At 35.8% G+C, this 17,469-nt stretch overlaps 2 protein-coding genes across 2 annotated transcripts; both read right to left on the reverse strand.

The window, feature by feature from the left end:
• Positions 1-374: 374 nt before the first annotated feature.
• LOC131989867 (E3 ubiquitin-protein ligase TRIM39-like) lies at positions 375-6,136 on the reverse strand. The gene is made up of 8 exons (XM_059355215.1): positions 5,899-6,136; positions 4,971-5,196; positions 4,070-4,165; positions 3,751-3,984; positions 3,161-3,308; positions 2,960-3,051; positions 2,307-2,429; positions 375-1,830 (listed from the first exon to the last, which is right to left on the reverse strand). Exons 1-8 carry the CDS (start codon positions 6,129-6,131, stop codon positions 1,438-1,440), a joined length of 1,545 nt encoding a protein of 514 aa, XP_059211198.1. The 5' UTR covers positions 6,132-6,136; the 3' UTR covers positions 375-1,437.
• Positions 6,137-12,499: 6,363 nt separating this feature from the next.
• On the reverse strand, positions 12,500-17,304 carry LOC131989831 (E3 ubiquitin-protein ligase TRIM39-like). Its single transcript, XM_059355173.1, has 8 exons — positions 16,970-17,304; positions 16,058-16,286; positions 15,580-15,675; positions 15,261-15,494; positions 14,711-14,858; positions 14,510-14,601; positions 13,881-14,003; positions 12,500-13,118 (listed from the first exon to the last, which is right to left on the reverse strand). The coding sequence occupies exons 1-8, from the start codon at positions 17,290-17,292 to the stop codon at positions 12,696-12,698; spliced, it is 1,668 nt and encodes a 555-aa protein (XP_059211156.1). The 5' UTR covers positions 17,293-17,304; the 3' UTR covers positions 12,500-12,695.
• Between the last annotated feature and the right edge of the window lie 165 nt (positions 17,305-17,469).

The following is a 17,469-nucleotide window of genomic DNA, read 5'->3' on the forward strand; positions in this document are numbered from 1 at the left end:
AAACCATGACAAAAAGAAACCCTACAAAAGCAGAATTTAAATTTAAGTTAAGTTAAAATACATGGAAAAACTAAAAAATGGCTTGCCCTTAAAGGGACAGTTCACACAGTGACACAGTATTTTCCCTCCATTTTGTCTTTGGAATAAAGCTCTGCCCTGCATGCAACATTTAAATAATTTATGAATAATTATAATTATATTATAATATAATTTGAGTCTTAAAACAGTTTGTGCTCTAAAAATGTGTTATTAAAAACAAAAATAACTTAAATACTACTACAGTTCAATATATATAATATCATATCATATCATATAATATAATATATATTATAATATAATATATGACAATGATACATAAGATTCAGATTCAGATCAACTTTATTTTCTTGCACAGTGAAATTAATTTGGTCCAGTGCTCCAGGCATTAAGTCCACAGTGAAATATTAACATAGCATACACAATAAGACCACAACATAATCATAATAACACACATTTGATCACATTGAAATAAAAATAAATAATGTTAAATAACAACAGTTGATCCACAACCGTACAATCAAATTTGATATAAATGTGCAAAAAACAAAAAGTGCAAGTGGCCAGCCGAGAGACTTGTCTTTTCCCTCAGGTTAGGTCACTGCTGCCTCTGACTAAACAGGTTTTAAAGAGGTTTTTCCTGTTTTTAAAGGATGCGTTTGGTGATTTTTAATAAATTATTTTTCTTCAAGACTAAAATATGTAACAGATATGTAAAAACTTCATGAACAACTACTGTTCACATTAAAATGATCAAGTTTTAAAGTTACACCTAGTCCATAAATATAATGATAATCATACAATAATAAACTTTAATTGTATTGCACCTTGTAATGATAAATAATGCATTAAGTGATTACAATCATGGAAAAACAGACAGCGATAGAAAGCCAAATAAATCTGACAGAAACTGATAATAATAGTACAAATAAGATGAAAATAGAACTTAAGATGGAAAAATAACAATAATAAGGTAATAACTATTCAAATCAGGACCCATATTTGAACCATATATAAATAAATAACGCAGCAGCATCTCATCTCAATCATCTCCGCTCTCTTCAACCTTTTCTTTTCAGTGCTGGAGATTTGAATTTTAAAGACGAAAGCTCTGAAAGCTTTGTCTCGAGTGCGCTCTCGCAAAGGTCTCCGAGGTTGTAAATAAACAACTTCGGACCTACTTTTCCTGACGGACACAGACTCACGACCTGTTCTTTACTACACTGATTAAACAGCGACATCAGAACGTCTTCTGGAGGGTGAAACCTCTCTGTGGGTCTTATCTGTCTCGGGGACAATCAGAAGTTGCCCCAGGCAAAAACAAAAGCACCATCTTGTAGGTGGTGCTGTGGCGGTTAAACACCGTAAATTTCAGATAGCGTCATCCTTTCTAATGACACGTCACACTGCTGACTCGATGGTAATGTCTCTGACTCGGCCCTCCACCGGGCAGATGACCAGCGGGGAGGTGTTCCTCCCGTTTTCTTGCAGACACGGGTTAAAGTACGGGTACAGAGGCTGGCTGAAGTCACACCCGGTGTATGTGTAAATGTGACTCTTTGTGTCGGCGTCGTAGAAGGACACCAGCCCTTCTTCGTAGTCCAGGAAGATGCCGATTTTCTTGGGGGTTTCCTGCGGGTGGAGGGGGACGGAGGGCCCGGCGCAGGCGCTGAGGCTGTCACCCTTTCTCCGGCAGATCGCCCAGTAACCGCTGTCGGGACGCACCGTGATGGTGCCCTTCCTGTTGATGGACTCCTGAGCCACGCCGAGGTCAAAGTCTGTCTTATCCGCAACCTGAAACACAAAGTGCAGAACACAGAGTTAGACATGTTTCCTTCAAGTCAAGTCAAGCCAATTTCCAATAACATCAATTTCAATTTTAAACCAACAGTACGCGCCTAAAGGAATAACATTAAATGCATTTTTCATGAAAAAAATTATTATTCTAATTTTTTTTTTTAACCAAATGTGACTTGTGTATTTGGCTTGTGCATGCTGTCCATTTAAAGTGTAAAAAATGACAGCACCATTGCAAACACAAATGGTCATTTTGCGGGTGTGGTATCCCTTTAAGTTCTTTATCATAATTTTTAAAAAATTGTGATTTACTTAAGGCAAGTAGAACTTGCTAGAACAGGTTGTATTATATCTTTTACAATATTGTCATAAATAATATTCTGCTGTTTATGTTACTTTAGCTGAAAAATACAGTAAAGAGGATCTTGAAATAAGCATAAAAATAGACTAAAGGTGTTGAAATGATTCTGTACCTCAACGACCCAGTAGCGTCTTCCACATGCGAAGCCCTGTTTCCCCAAAACGCAGACGCAGGAGTCAAAGCGCTGAGGACTGTCTGGCAGCGGGGCGTTGCTCTTCTTGTTGCTGACGCTCACCTGTAGATCAACATTATCATTGTTATCATCACATTATCATGAACTGGCTTTTCACAACCCACAACAACTATTTTGGTGTTTATGTGTACTTAATATGCAGTGCCATTTAGTGTTTTTATTTTATTTTAAATACTATTTTTATTTAAATGGTCATCAATTGACTGATACTGAACACAGAGTAATATTTAGGAATTTTATTTTTTTATTACGTAAATAGCCAGCAATTGACTGATACTCAATATGCAGTGGTATTTAGTGTTTTTATTTTATTTTAAATTGTATTTTTAAATGGTTAGCAATTGACACAGAACATACACAGTACTAGTTTGCCATTTTAATTTCATTAAATTTAATTCATTCCACCTCTGTGGTGTTTTAGTGCAAAAACTCAAACAATTTTAGCTCAAGTTGCTGTTTCAGATGTTCAAAAAGATTCTCTGTTTTCGCAGCATTTAAATGTAGAAAACTGTACAAAACTATTCTGAAGAAGATTTGAAATGTAATTTAATTATCATAAAATAAGACTATACCTTCTTTCTGTCTGGGGACAGGACCAGCCAGCCTGAAGCAGTCTCAGGATCCAGAGTGACATCGACCGCATACTGATTTATCTTGTCTGCTTCTGCAAAAAGAGAGAAGAAACATGGTTTATTTCTCATGCATTTTCACACCGATCTTTGGTCAATTTAAAGTGAAGCAGTCGATTATGTTCTGATGAAAGATTTACTGACCTTCTGCAGATAGTTTGGTCGCAAGTTCCTGGCAGACATGCACAAGCTTGGAGACGGATCTGGTCACCGTCCCCATGCAGTTATCGGTGTGGACGGGGACCTCCGACCAGTCTCTGGTGGATGGGAGTCGTCTCAGAGGAGCGAAACCCTGCAACAGGAAATTATTTCTCATCAGAACAGATCTGTAAATGTTGAATGCTTGTTACAGCTACAAGAGTAGCCATTAGCGTATCAATGCTAACTCAAAATTGTGGTCGCAACATTAGCTGACATTTCATAGCGGCGTTACAATCGTGCCAATTCAGCACATTGCAGAAGTTAGCAGAAGTAAGGATTAAAAGTTATTACAATGTAAAATCATAAGTTAGTACAACTTACAGTTGAGTTGACAAAAATCAGAATTCAGAGTTGAGCAAACTCAAAAACAAAACTTAAAATATTTAGTTTAATTGTCCAACTTAAAATTTTATCGAAGTTTGTTGCCTTGAAATTTTGAGTTCACCCAACTTTTCTTTTTTTGCAGTGTACTTCCTAAGTTGAATAAAGTTGAACGGCTCTGAAAAAGTTAAAATGCAGTTCAGTAGTCTCACCCTCAGGAGGTGAATGGGGTCCTGAGCGTGCTCCAGGCTCTGCAGCTCGTTGCTCCTCCACTGCAGCAGCTCCAGCTCCTGCTCCAGCTCCTGTTCCAGCTCCTCGGCCCTCCTCTCGGCCTCCCGCTGCCTCTCCTCCAGCTCCTCCACCACCTCCGCCTGGTGTCTCTCGATGGCTTTTATCAGCGTGGTGCAGACTCGAGCGCTGCTTCGCTTCTCCTTCTCTGTGCATTTCTGTCAATTGAAAACAATAGAATGTAAATCTGCAGGTAAAAACAGGCACATTTGAGCAGTTTTTGCCTCCATAAAAACAACTTACCTTGCTAAGATCCACTGAATATTTTATCTCCTCCAATTTTCTCTTCCGGGTGTGCATCATCTGCTGAATGCTGGCCTTTGTCGCCCTCAAAGAAGCCTGCAGAACAATAAAGTTTTTTAATAATGAGCTGCAAAATGCACAAAACCTTTAAAAACTTTAAGGACATATATGTTGCTGAGTTCTTTTATAACACTCATGTCAAGAATGTATTATAAACATACTTATAATGCATTATAATCTGCTTGCTGTGCTGTATAAAGGCAGTTTTAAGCACTCATCAATATTCATAATGCTTTAAAACAATAATTATAACTCACAATAAAGCATTCTTGCAAGGACAATATAACTCTCATAGTTGTTTTACATTATAATCCTTTTATAATGCATTATAATGCGATCGTAAGAGTTTTTTGGGAGTACATTAAATAAATATGAATTTCCATTATTCACTTGTGTCAAATTGGAGTTAAACAAATTCATTTTATCTTTAATTTAAGCATTTTTGACCACTTTTAGTGACTCATAATCAGCTTTAAATGTGTTAAATCTGCTTAGATTTCAGGAATTTCATTACTTCACTTCTGAATAATTGCACTATAATGCATTATAACAGTAATTATAAAGCATTATAGAAAAATATGATAATGCATTACAGCTATAAGACATATAATACACTGATACTTGACATTTTAAGTCATTATAAAATGCTCTATGATGTGTTATGACTGTTGTAATAAAGCATCAGAATATTTTCAGTGCTTATAACTAAAACAAGCAGCTAGCGATGCATTATAAGTATGTTCATAATGCATTATAGCAGGTAAAAAGGGCTGGTTTTGTTACTAAAATTAATTTTTAAGCTCAAAGGAAGATGTGAATGAAATAAAAAACTTTTGCTTACCCTGACCCTCTTGCCCTCATTCTCGATGAGGACGGTGTCGTGTTTTTTGTGGTTCCTCTCGGTACATTTCTCACACACAGGCTTCTGGTCCGTCCTGCAGAACTTGGTCAGCGGCTGGTTGTGTTTCCTGCAGAAGTGGCTGGGAACTTCATCAGCCTCCAGTTGGATCAGGGAGTTCTTCCTGCTGCCCGGTGAGCGGCCAACATCGCCATCCTCCTCTTGAGTCCTTCTGATAAGAATTAAATGTTATGTTAAATATCAATTTAACAGTGTATCGGTCAACTGATGTCAACTGATTTATCAGCCGATCAGGGGAGGACATTTTTTTTATTCCTTATTTAAATGGTCAGCTGACATGCAGTGATATTTAGTCTTTTTATTTTATTTCAAATAATATTTTTATTTAATTGGTCAGTAATTGGCTGATACTTGATATGCAGTGCTATTTAGTATTTTTATTTTAATTATTTTTTAAAATTTAAATGGTCATAAATTGACTGATACTGAATATGCAGTGCTACTTAGTGTATTTATTTTATTTTAATTATTTATTTTATTAAAATGGTCAGCAATTGACTGATATGTGTCTGCAGAGCTATTAGTATATTTGTTTATTATTTAAATGATGTTTTTCTTTTATTTAAATGTTCATCAATTGATACTGAACACTGAGTAATACTTAGATATTTTATTTTTAATTATGTTTTTATTTAAATGGCCAGCAATGGACTGATACTGAATATGCAGTGCTATTTATTTATTTTAATTTTAATTTTAAATTTAAATGGTCATCTGAGTACCTTTGCAGTGTTCCATTTTGGCACAATCCACATCCAGCTCAAACAATTCAATATAGAATATTTTACTTAAAAAAAAAAAATCTGAACCATCTTGCAGAAGCAGAAAGCTTTTAAAAAGTCAAACAAACCTTTCAATAATAGTCCGAATAATTTCAGCATATCCTCTGTTGATCCTGAGTTGTGGACGTGGGCTGAATGTGTCTTTGCACAGCGGACACTCAGGTTTGGCCTTTGTGTCCCAGAAGCCTTCGATGCAGTCCAGGCAGAAAGTATGGCCACATGGGATGGAGGTCGGGTCGGTTAAGATCTCCAGACAGATGCAGCAGTTGAACTGGTCGTCAAGGGGAACGGCAAGGTCCATGTTTCTCACTAAAAAAACACAACAACACACACAGAAACTGTTGATGTACAAAGTTATTTAAAAAAAATGACAGTTTACTAAAACCTGCATGAGTTTACAAGACACCGCAAATAAAAATAAACCATTGTAGCACTTGCATTTTTGAATAATACTACAAAGAGTCAGTTTTTTCTCTACTTGTATGCATTTGTTTCATTCATTGAATTTGCATTTATTCAATTAATCTATTTATTTGTTTTCATTATTATCATTTTTTTAAATTAATTTATTAATTTATTTTGAATTAAATAACTAATTATTTAATGTAATATACTGTATTTATTGTGGTTGCCAGTCATGCAAATGCCATGCAACCTGTTTTATTTTGTTATTTCTGAATGATTTCTTTGTAATATATAATTACAATTAACATTACAATAAATTTAGAAAAAAGATGTTTATCCACTTTTAATATATCAAAAATGTTTAAAATGTACAAAATTCTGCTAATTAAAATCACTGGAGCACTCAAGGTGTTTTTTTTTTTTTTTTAAATAAAAAAATAAATGCATCCTCACCTTGATGGGTTGTCATGATGATGATATCCTGATAGTTCTTGTCAGATGCAGTAAATGCTGTAGGACGCAGCGTGCAGAGGCCTTTTATACTCCACGCACACACCTTTTTTTTTTTTTTAACCTTGTTTGTGCAGGGTTAGGATTAGTCATGCTCCTCCCCGCAGGGCTTAAGTTCATTTCCCACATTACTTTCAACATTCAGGTATTTCTGGTCCCTTAGCTTTCAATGAAAACTATTGTTGTATGTATACAGCTGAAGACGCGTCGTTTTTAAGGCTTGGCCAACAATGGCTGCAGACTGATTCAAGTTACGGGAAAGTTTTATTGCAGCAAACTTGGAAGTTTCCCAGCATGTGTGCAGCTGAGCAGTGGCCGAAACATGATCAATTAGAACATTGAATGTAGACAATTACAGTAAATAAGTGACGTGTGTTCTTCCTCTTTAAAATGATACCTTATACAGTAGTGTTCAATATAACAGCAGTCCAATGTGACTAACCAGATTAATCCAGGTTTTTTTTTGTATATTCTTTATTGCTACATGGTAAACAAGGTACCAGTAGGTGCAGCAGATTCCCAGAAAACCAACAAGACCCAGCATTTGTGATATGCAGCTATTAAGGCTGTGCAATTGGGCAATTAGTTGAAAGGGGTGTAGCAATAAAAACTAGAAAATTTCCTCTGGGGGAAATTTTGAAAGGGCCATGGGGGCTACTGCCGGTGTGTGTACACTATGATGAGATTCTTCAGAGATTTCAAACAATTAATACTAGTAATGTTATGATACTATTCCTCTTCAAGTATTTATTTATACAGCAACCTATGCCCTTTAACCTCAAAATGTGTGTGTGTGAAACATTTGTATCTGGAGGAGTGTGCGCACTTACGCGTGCATATGTGTGTGTGTGTGTGTGTGTGCATGCGTGTATCTTTAACTGTTATTACTTTAAATGACCAGTGTGTGTGTGTGTGTGTGTGTATCTTTAACTGATATTACATTAAATGACCATTGTGTGTGTGCGTGCGTGTATCTTTAACTGATATTACATTAAATGACCAGTGTGTGTGTGCGTGCGTGTATCTTTAACTGATATTACATTAAATGACCATTGTGTGTGTGCGTGCGTGTATCTTTAACTGTTATTACATTAAATGACCAGTGTGTGTGTGTGTGTGTGCGTGTATCTTTAACTGTTATTACATGAAATGACCATTGTGTGTGTGCGTGCGTGTATCTTTAACTGTTATTACATTAAATGACCAGTGTGTGTGTGTGCGTGCGTGTATCTTTAACTGTTATTACATTAAATGACCAGTGTGTGTGTGTGTGTGCGTGCGTGCGTGTATCTGTAACTGTAATCACATCAAAACATCAAAGCGTTGGGGTCGACCAATCAGAGCAGAGCAAACGGAATCAACAGTTGTGGAATCTTCTGGCAGAGTGACAGCAGCCAGAGGTGGGCAGAGTGAAATTTCTGGCCTCGAACAGAAAGCATTTTTGGCAAAACCATAATACCTATCATTGATCCGACTTCACTTTGAGCGTCCTGAGTTCTTCCTGAACCTCTACATATGTTTTTTTTTTAAGAAAAATGAAAAAATAGCTTTGTTAGAGCGATCTAAAAAAACAGTTAAATCTCACTTTTTCCGAAATCTTCCTGCGTTTTTAATATGGGACCCAATGAGGCTGTTGGTGGTTTTGGTGGCGCATCTTTGCGTCGTACGCCAAAATTATAACTCTGACAGCTTTACCAGAGGATTGTGAGTGAGAAGACAAATTTTCCTACATTTCTATGTATAAATTATTTCTGTAGAGTGGAATTTGCGGCCTGGAGTGCAGTTTTCAAATTTATTTTTTGACAGTTTTACCTCTCCCTCTACACTCTGATCGATGACATCACACACTCTGACATGAACATTCCGTGCAATACACACCCATTATAATCTCAGAATTTCTCCCAAAATGATCATGGTCATTGAACAGGGATTGATAAAAAACTATATGACCTATCGAAACGCAAAGTAATACACCAATACACAAGACTTGTGTCTACTGTTTAAAGTTTAAATGGAGTCTCTAGGTGAAATTATGCCGGAGAAGTAGACGTCTGAAAATCTTCAATTAATGTTCTTTTTTGCTCATTTTCTTTTGGCCGTCCCATTCATTTCAATGCAAAATTTTGGGCAGTTCTTCGCGACTTACGTCGCGAAAAATTCATATTCCGTAGAGAAAAGTAATAGCACACCGATCCCGATCAAACCGCACGTTTTGATATATAATTTGACTAGTAGCGGGACGAAATTGCGTCCGGAAGAGGAATAAGAAGAAATCCACAGTATAACAGTCCCTATAACGGTCCCTACAGCTATTGCTGTATGGGACCAGTGCTCGGTGCGATTGCCCCGAGGCCCTAAATATACTAAAAACCTGGATTAATCTGGTTTGTCACATTGGACTGCTGTTATATTGAACACTACTGTATGTGTGTGTTTTCAGATTAGATCAACCTTTATTTCTTCATTATTTGTCTCTTTATTACTGAGACAAAATGCAGTTCATCGTCTAAACGGAAAAGCAAAAAAGGAGCAAAGTGCAGAATAATGCACGTACAGTGATGGGAAAAATTATTAGACCGCCCTTGTTTTCTTCAATTTCTTGTTCATTTTAATGCCTGGTGCAACTGAAGGTACAAAAAAACACCAGAAAAGACACACAATACAAAAAAAATGATATTAAAGTGACCAAAAAAGAAACAAAACAACAACAAAAAAAAGTAAAATTACAATAAAAAAAGACACAAAGACACAAAATGACCAAAAAAAGACATTATCCATGTTTTCTTTAAATAATGATTTTGGTTACCATAAAAAAAACATGGAAAATGTCTAGATATCAGCTCTTAATTTAAACTCTCATGAGCTATTTTTGTTGTTTTCATTATATTTGTCCAAACAAATGTACCTTTAGTTCCACCAGGCATCAAAATGAACAAGAAATTGAAGAAAACAAGAGTCTAATTTTTTTTTCATGACTGTAAGTATGTGTAATGGTATTGCTATAAATGAATAAAAATAAAAATGAAGGGGTTGACTTGAATAAACTTGATATATACAGTTTTAGTGTACAAAAATGAAGAAATGAGTGACTAAATAAATAAATAAATAAATAAATAAGTGAATAGATATGAAATAAAATAATGTGTTTATTTAGTATGGCTTCTTTCACAGAAATTAAATCAACAAACTATGTCACAGAAATAAAAAACAAAACAAAAAAGGCATTTAAACATGCAAACAATACAAAAAAAAGGTAGTATATGGATACAGATGATAATGCGAAGACAATAAAAACAAGAAACTGGAGACAGACATGTGACAACTGTAAATCTGTCACTGTCTAGGCTTGGTGCGCTGGTGTCCTCAGTTAAAAAGGTTATTGGTGCATTTGTTGTGCAGTCAGATGGAGTTGTTGTTGGACGGTGGAGAAGGACATCCTCTAGCTTGTAGACCAGGGATGGGCAACTGGAGGCCCGGGGGCCACATACGGCCCGCACCCTCACTTGAAGTGGCCCTCAGTACAACTACATGCATTTGAGCATGAAATCTTAAAAGTTCAGTGTAAAAATGCACAAAATTACTTCTTGCAATTAATGTTGGTCTGCTGTTCTTGCACTGAAAAAAAAAGAAATCATAGTAAGTGGTTATTTTTTATTTGCTTCAAACCTTTTGTATTCCTATTTCTACTGTTAAACATGCATTTGAGCATGAAATATGTTAAGTTACTGCACTGTAAACATATTTAAAATTGCAGTTTCATCATATCTGGTTAAGTGCACGGTCCTATATGTGGCCCTGTGGTAGTGTCCATGTAAAATGCATGTGTGTGTGTGTGTGTATAGAGAGTGTGTGTTGAGAACTACACTGTAAAAAATGTTTGTAGAATTTACAGTTAAGCCACTGTCAAATTACATCAGAAATAGGGCGTAAAATTAAAAAATATATATCACCGTAGTAGACACTTTTAATCACAGTAAATCAAACAATAGCGCAAAACTTTTACTTTTACTGTTATAAACTAGGAAACACAGTTTTGCTGTAAAAAATATAACATTTTCATGTAAAGTAAATGGAGAAATACCATGATGTTACAATGACACAATTGCCCTAGAAACAACGTGAATATTCAGTCTAAATGACATAAAATAAATTTACAGTAGAAAACCCACTTACTGTATTTTTTACGGTGAAGTTCTGGCAACCAAAGCTGCTAGAATTTTACCGTAAATTAAACAGAGACGCAGAATCATAAATCTTATGTAAATCTTGATATAATTATAATCACCTTACCAATTAATGCTGGTTTGAAGACAAAGGGAGGTCACACCCAGTATTTAACATTTCTACTTTTAAAAGCATTCTTATTTCACGGCATTTTTTCACACCTGCCTAATAAGTAGGTTAATTAGTTGAGAAAAATGCACCTGTATCACACGTTCATTGTTTTAAATGCATTCGTGGAGGAAGACCTGTCTTGATTTTTATCACAGAAAAACAAATGTGGGACAGGATGTGCAGACTGGTAATGAATGACACACATGTAAAACCATGACAAAAAGAAACCCTACAAAAGCAGAATTTAAATGTATGTAAAGTTAAAATACATGCAAAAACTAACAAATGGCTTGCCCTTAAAGGGACAGTTCACACAATGACACAGTATTTTCCCTCCATTTTGTCTTTGGAATAAAGCTTTGCCCTGCATGCAACATTTAAATAATTTATGAATAATTATAATTATATTATAATATAATTTGAGTCTTAAAACAGTTTGTGCTCTAAAAATGGGTTATTAAAAACAAAAATAACTTAAATACTACTACAGTTCAATATATATCATATCATATCATATCATATAATATAATATATATTATAATATAATATATGACAATGATACATAAGATTCAGATTCAGATCAACTTTATTTTCTTGCACAGTGAAATTCATTTGGTCCAGTGCTCCAGGCATTAAGTCCACAGTGAAATATTAACATAGCATACACAATAAGACCACAACATAATCATAATAACACACATTTGATCACACTGAAATAAAAATAAATGATGTTAAATAACAACAGTTGATCCACAACCGTACAATCAAATTTGATATAAATGTGCAAAAAACAAAAAGTGCAAGTGGCCAGCCGAGAGACTTGTCTTTTCCCTCAGGTTAGGTCACTGCTGCCTCTGACTAAACAGGTTTTAAAGAGGTTTTTCCTGTTTTTAAAGGATGAGTTTGGTGATTTTTAATAAATTATTTTTCTTCAAGACCAAAATATGTAACAGATATGTAAAAACTTCATGAACAACAACTGTTGACATTAAAATGATCAAGTTTTAAAGTTACACCTAGTCCATAAATACAATGATAATCATACAATAATAAACTTTAATTGTATTGCACCTTGTAATGATAAATAATGCATTAAGTGATTACAATCATGGAAAAACAGACAGCGATAGAAAGCCAAATAAATCTGACAGAAACAGATAATAATAGTGGAAATAAGATGAAAATAGAACTTAAGATGGAAAAATAACAATAATAAGGTAATAACTATTCAAATCAGGACCCATATTTGAACCATATATAAATAAATAACGCAGCAGCATCTCCTCTCAATCATCTCCGCTCTCTTCAACCTTTTCTTTTCAGTGCTGGAGATTTGAATTTTAAAGACGAAAGCTCTGAAAGCTTTGTCTCGAGTGCGCTCTCGCAAAGGTCTCCGAGTTTGTAAATAAACAACTTCGGACCTACTTTTCCTGACGGACACAGACTCACGACCTGTTCTTTACTACACTGATTAAACAGCGACATCAGAACGTCTTCTGGAGGGTGAAACCTCTCTGTGGGTCTTATCTGTCTCGGGGACAATCAGAAGTTGCCCCAGGCAAAAACAAAAGCACCATCTTGTAGGTGGTGCTGTGGCGGTTAAACACCGTAAATTTCAGATAGCGTCATCCTTTCTAATGACACGTCCCACTGCTGAGTCGATGGTAATGTCTCTGACTCGGCCCTCCACCGGGCAGATGACCAGCGGGGAGGTGTTCCTCCCGTTTTCTTGCAGACACGGGTTAAAGTACGGGTACAGAGGCTGGCTGAAGTCACACCCGGTGTATGTGTAAATGTGACTCTTTGTGTCAGCGTCGTAGAAGGACACCAGCCCTTCTTCGTAGTCCAGGAAGATGCCGATTTTCTTGGGGGTTTCCTGCAGGTGGAGGGGGACGGAGGGCCCGGCGCAGGCGCTGAGGCTGTCACCCTTTCTCCGGCAGATCGCCCAGTAACCGCTGTCGGGACGCACCGTGATGGCGCCCTTCCTGTTGATGGACTCCTGAGCCACGCCGAGGTCAAAGTCTGTCTTATCCGCAACCTGAAACACAAAGTGCAGAACACAGAGTTAGACATGTTTCCTTTAAGTCAAGCCAAGTCAAAGTTTATTTATAGAGCACATTTAAAAACAACCTCAGTTGACCAAAGTGCTGGACAGTTATTAAAATAGAATAAAATCATACACAAATAGTTATAAATAAAAACAATGAAAACAATAAAATACTAAAAACAGTAAAACAATGAAATAGTAATAAAAACTCAATCCAAAAACAGAGTTAGAGATAGAAAAGATAAATAGAAGCGTAAAAAAGTAATAATAAACTGTTGCTTCTAAATATAAAAAAAGACTAACATATACAGGAGGGGGAGCTAATAGTATGCAGAAAAAAACACATTGATACTGATGCATGTTTAGGCAACAGTACACGTCTAAAGGAATAAAATTAAATGCATTTTTCATTTAAGAAAATATTATTATATATTATCTATTTTAATCAAATGTGACTTGTGTATTTGGCTTGTGCATGCTGTCCATTTAAAGTGTAAAAAATGACAGCACCATTGCAAACACAAATGGTCATTTTGCGGGTGTGGTATCCCTTTAAGTTCTTTATCGTATTTTTAAAAAAATTGTGATTTACTTAAGGCAAGTAGAACTTGCTAGAACAGGTTGTATTATATCTTTTACAATATTGTAATAAATAATATTCTGCTGTTTATGTTACTTTAACTGAAAAATACAGTAAAGAGGATCTTGAAATAAGCATAAAAATAGAGTAAAGGTGTTGAAATGATTCTGTACCTCAACGACCCAGTAGCGTCTTCCACATGCGAAGCTCTGTTTCCCCAAAACGCAGACGCAGGAGTCAAAGCGCTGAGGACTGTCTGCCAGCGGGGCGTTGCTCTTCTTGCTGCTGACGCTCACCTGTAGATCAACATTATCATTGTTATCATCACATTATCATGAACTGGCTTTTCACAACCCACTACTATTTGTGTACTTAATATGCAGTGCTATTTAGTGTTTTTATTTTATTTTAAATAATATTTTTATTTAAATGGTCATCAATTGACTGATATTGAACACAGAGTAATGTTTCGATTTTTTTTTTGAATACGTAAATAGCCAGCAATTGACTGATACTCAATATGCAGTGCTATTAAGTGTTTTTGTTTTATTAAAAATATATATTTAAATGGTCAGCAATTGACACAGAACATACACAGTACTAGTTTGCCATTTTAATTCCATTAAATTTAATTTATTCCACCTTTGTGGTGTTTTAGTGCAAAAACTCAACAATTTTAGCTCAAGTTGCTGTTTCAGAGCAGAAAGATTCTCTGTCTTTGCAGCACTTAAATGTAGAAAAATCAAAACTATTCTGAAGAAGATTTGAAATGTAATTTAATTATCATAAAATAAGACTATACCTTCTTTCTGTCTGGGGACAGGACCAGCCAGCCTGAAGCAGTCTCAGGATCCAGAGTGACATCGACCGCATACTGATTTATCTTGTCTGCTTCTGCAAAAACAGAGAAGAAACATGGTTTATTTTTCATGCATTCTCACACCGATCTTTGGTCAATTTAAAGTGAAGCAGTCGATTATGTTCTGATGAAAGATTTACTGACCTTCTGCAGACAGTTTGGTCGCAAGTTCCTGGCAGACATGCACAAGCTTGGAGACGGATCTGGTCACCGTCCCCATGCAGTTATCGGTGTGGACGGGGACCTCCGACCAGTCTCTGGTGGATGGGAGTCGTCTCAGAGGAGCGAAACCCTGCAACAGGAAATTATTTCTCATGAGAACAGATCTTTAAATGTTGAATGCTTGTTACAGCTACAAGAGTAGCCATTAGCATGTCAATGCTAATTCAAATTTGTGGTCGCAACATTAGCTGACATTTCATAGCAGCGTTACAATTGTGCCAATTCAGCACATTGCAGAAGTTAGCAGAAGTAAGGATTAAAAGTTATTACAATGTAAAATCATAAGTTAGAGCAAACTCAAAAACAAAACTTAAAATATTTAGTTTAATTGTCCAACTTAAAATTTTATCGAAGTTTGTTGCCTTGAAATTTTTTCTTTTCTTTTTTTGCAGTGTACTTGTACTCTGTTCAATGACAATAAAGTTGAATAAAGTTGCTCTGAAAAAGATCAAATGCAGTGCAGGAGTCTCACCCTCAGGAGGTGAATGGGGTCCTGAGCGTGCTCCAGGCTCTGCAGCTCATTGCTCCTCCACTGCAGCAGCTCCAGCTCCTGCTCCAGCTCCTGCTCCAGCTCCTCGGCCCTCCTCTCGGCCTCCCGCTGCCTCTCCTCTAGCTCCTCCACCACCTCCGCCTGGTGTCTCTCGATGGCTTTTATCAGCGTGGTGCAGACCCGAGCGCTGCTTTGCTTCTCCTTCTCTGTGCATTTCTGTCAATTGAAAACAATAGAATGTAAATCTGCAGGTAAAAACAGGCACATTTGAGCAGTTTTTGCCTCCATAAAAACAACTTACCTTGCTAAGATCCACTGAATATTTTATCTCCTCCAATTTTCTCTTCCGGGTGTGCATCATCTGCTGAATGCTGGCCTTTGTCGCCCTCAAAGAAGCCTGCAGAACAATAAAGTTTTTTAATAATGAGCTGCAAAATGCACAAAACTTTAAAAATTGTTTAGGGAAAATATGCAACTGAGTTATTTTAAGTATTATTAAGTAGCATTATAAAAAATATTATAATGTATTACAGCTATAAGACATATAATACACTGATACTTGACATTTTAAGTCATTATAAAATGCTCTATGATGTGTTATGACTGTTGTAATAAAGCATCAGAATATTTTCAGTGCTTATAACTAAAATAAGCAGCTAGCGATGCATTATAAGTATGTTCATAATGCATTATAGCAGGTAAAAAGGGCTGGTTTTGTTACTAAAATTTATTTTTAAGCTCAAAGGAAGATGTGAATGAAATAAAAAACTTTTGCTTACCCTGACCCTCTTGCCCTCATTCTCGATGAGGACGGTGTCGTGTTTTTTGTGGTTCCTCTCGGTACATTTCTCACACACAGGCTTCTGGTCCGTCCTGCAGAACTTGGTCAGCGGCTGGTTGTGTTTCCTGCAGAAGTAGCTGGGAACTTCATCAGCCTCCAGTTGGATCAGGGAGTTCTTCCTGCTGCCCGGTGAGCGGCCAACATCGCCATCCTCCTCTTGAGTCCTTCTGATAAGAATTAAATGTTATGTTAAATATCAATTTAACAGTGTATCGGTCAACTGATGTCAACTGATTCATCAGCTGATCAGGGGAGGACATTTTTTTTATTCCTTATTTAAATGGTCAGCTGACATGCAGTGATATTTAGTCTTTTTATTTTATTTCAAATAATATTTTTATTTAATTGGTCAGTAATTGGCTGATACTTGATATGCAGTGCTATTTAGTATTTTTATTTTAATTATTTTTTTTAATTTAAATGGTCATAAATTGACTGATACTGAATATGCAGTGCTACTTAGTGTATTTATTTTATTTTAATTATTTATTTTATTAAAATGGTCAGCAATGATATGCGTCTGCAGAGCTATTGGTGTATTTATTTCTTATTTTAATTATGTTTTTCTTTTATTTAAATGTTCATCAATTGACTGATACTGAACACAGAGTAATACTTAGATATTTTATTTTTAATAATGTTTTTATTTAAATGGCCAGCAATGGACTGATACTGAATATGCAGTGCTATTTATTTATTTTAATTCTAAATTTAAATTTAAATGGTCATCTGAGTACCTTTGCAGTGTTCAATTTTTGCACAATCCACATCCAGCTCAAACAGTTTAATATAGAAAAAAAATCTGAACCATCTTGCAGAAGCAGAAAAGCTTTAAAAAAGTCAAACAAACCTTTCGATAATAATCCGAATAATTTCAGCATATCCTCTGTTGATCCTGAGTTGTGGACGTGGGCTGAATGTGTCTTTGCACAGCGGACACTCAGGTTTGGCCTTTGTGTCCCAGAAGCCTTCGATGCAGTCCAGGCAGAAAGTATGGCCACATGGGATGGAGGTCGGGTCGGTTAAGATCTCCAGACAGATGCAGCAGTTGAACTGGTCGTCAAGGGGAACGGCAAGGTCCATGTTTCTCACTGAAAAAACACAACAACACACACAGAAACTGTTAATGTACAAAGTTATTTTAAAAAAATGACAGTTTACTAAAACCTGCATGAGTTAACAAGACACCGCAAATAAAAATAAACCATTGTAGCACTTGCATTTTTTAATAATACTACAAAGAGTCAGTTTTTTCTCTACTTGTATGCATTTGTTTCATTCATTGAATTTGCATTTATTCAATTAATCTATTTATTTGTTTTCATTATTATCTTTTTTTAAAATTAATTT

This window comes from Centropristis striata, chromosome 17, assembly GCF_030273125.1.
Source record: "Centropristis striata isolate RG_2023a ecotype Rhode Island chromosome 17, C.striata_1.0, whole genome shotgun sequence".
NCBI classification, from domain to species: Eukaryota; Metazoa; Chordata; class Actinopteri; order Perciformes; family Serranidae; genus Centropristis; species Centropristis striata.

Excerpts from the sequence above, each read along its gene's own strand:
- LOC131989867 (XM_059355215.1), bottom strand. The coding sequence starts at position 6,131 with ATGGACCTTGCCGTTCCCCTTGACGACCAGTTCAACTGCTGCATCTGT. Across the intron at positions 4,166-4,970 it reads ATGAGGGCAAGAGGGTCAGG|GCTTCTTTGAGGGCGACAAA; the intron begins GTAAGCAAAAGT and ends ATTGTTCTGCAG. Across the intron at positions 3,309-3,750 it reads ACCCCATTCACCTCCTGAGG|GGTTTCGCTCCTCTGAGACG; the intron begins GTGAGACTACTG and ends TTCCTGTTGCAG.
- LOC131989831 (XM_059355173.1), bottom strand. The coding sequence starts at position 17,292 with ATGCAGGTTTTAGTAAACTGTCATTTTTTTAAAATAACTTTGTACATT. Across the intron at positions 16,287-16,969 it reads ATTCGGATTATTATCGAAAG|AAGGACTCAAGAGGAGGATG; the intron begins GTTTGTTTGACT and ends AATTCTTATCAG. Across the intron at positions 13,119-13,880 it reads GACGCTACTGGGTCGTTGAG|GTTGCGGATAAGACAGACTT; the intron begins GTACAGAATCAT and ends TTTGTGTTTCAG.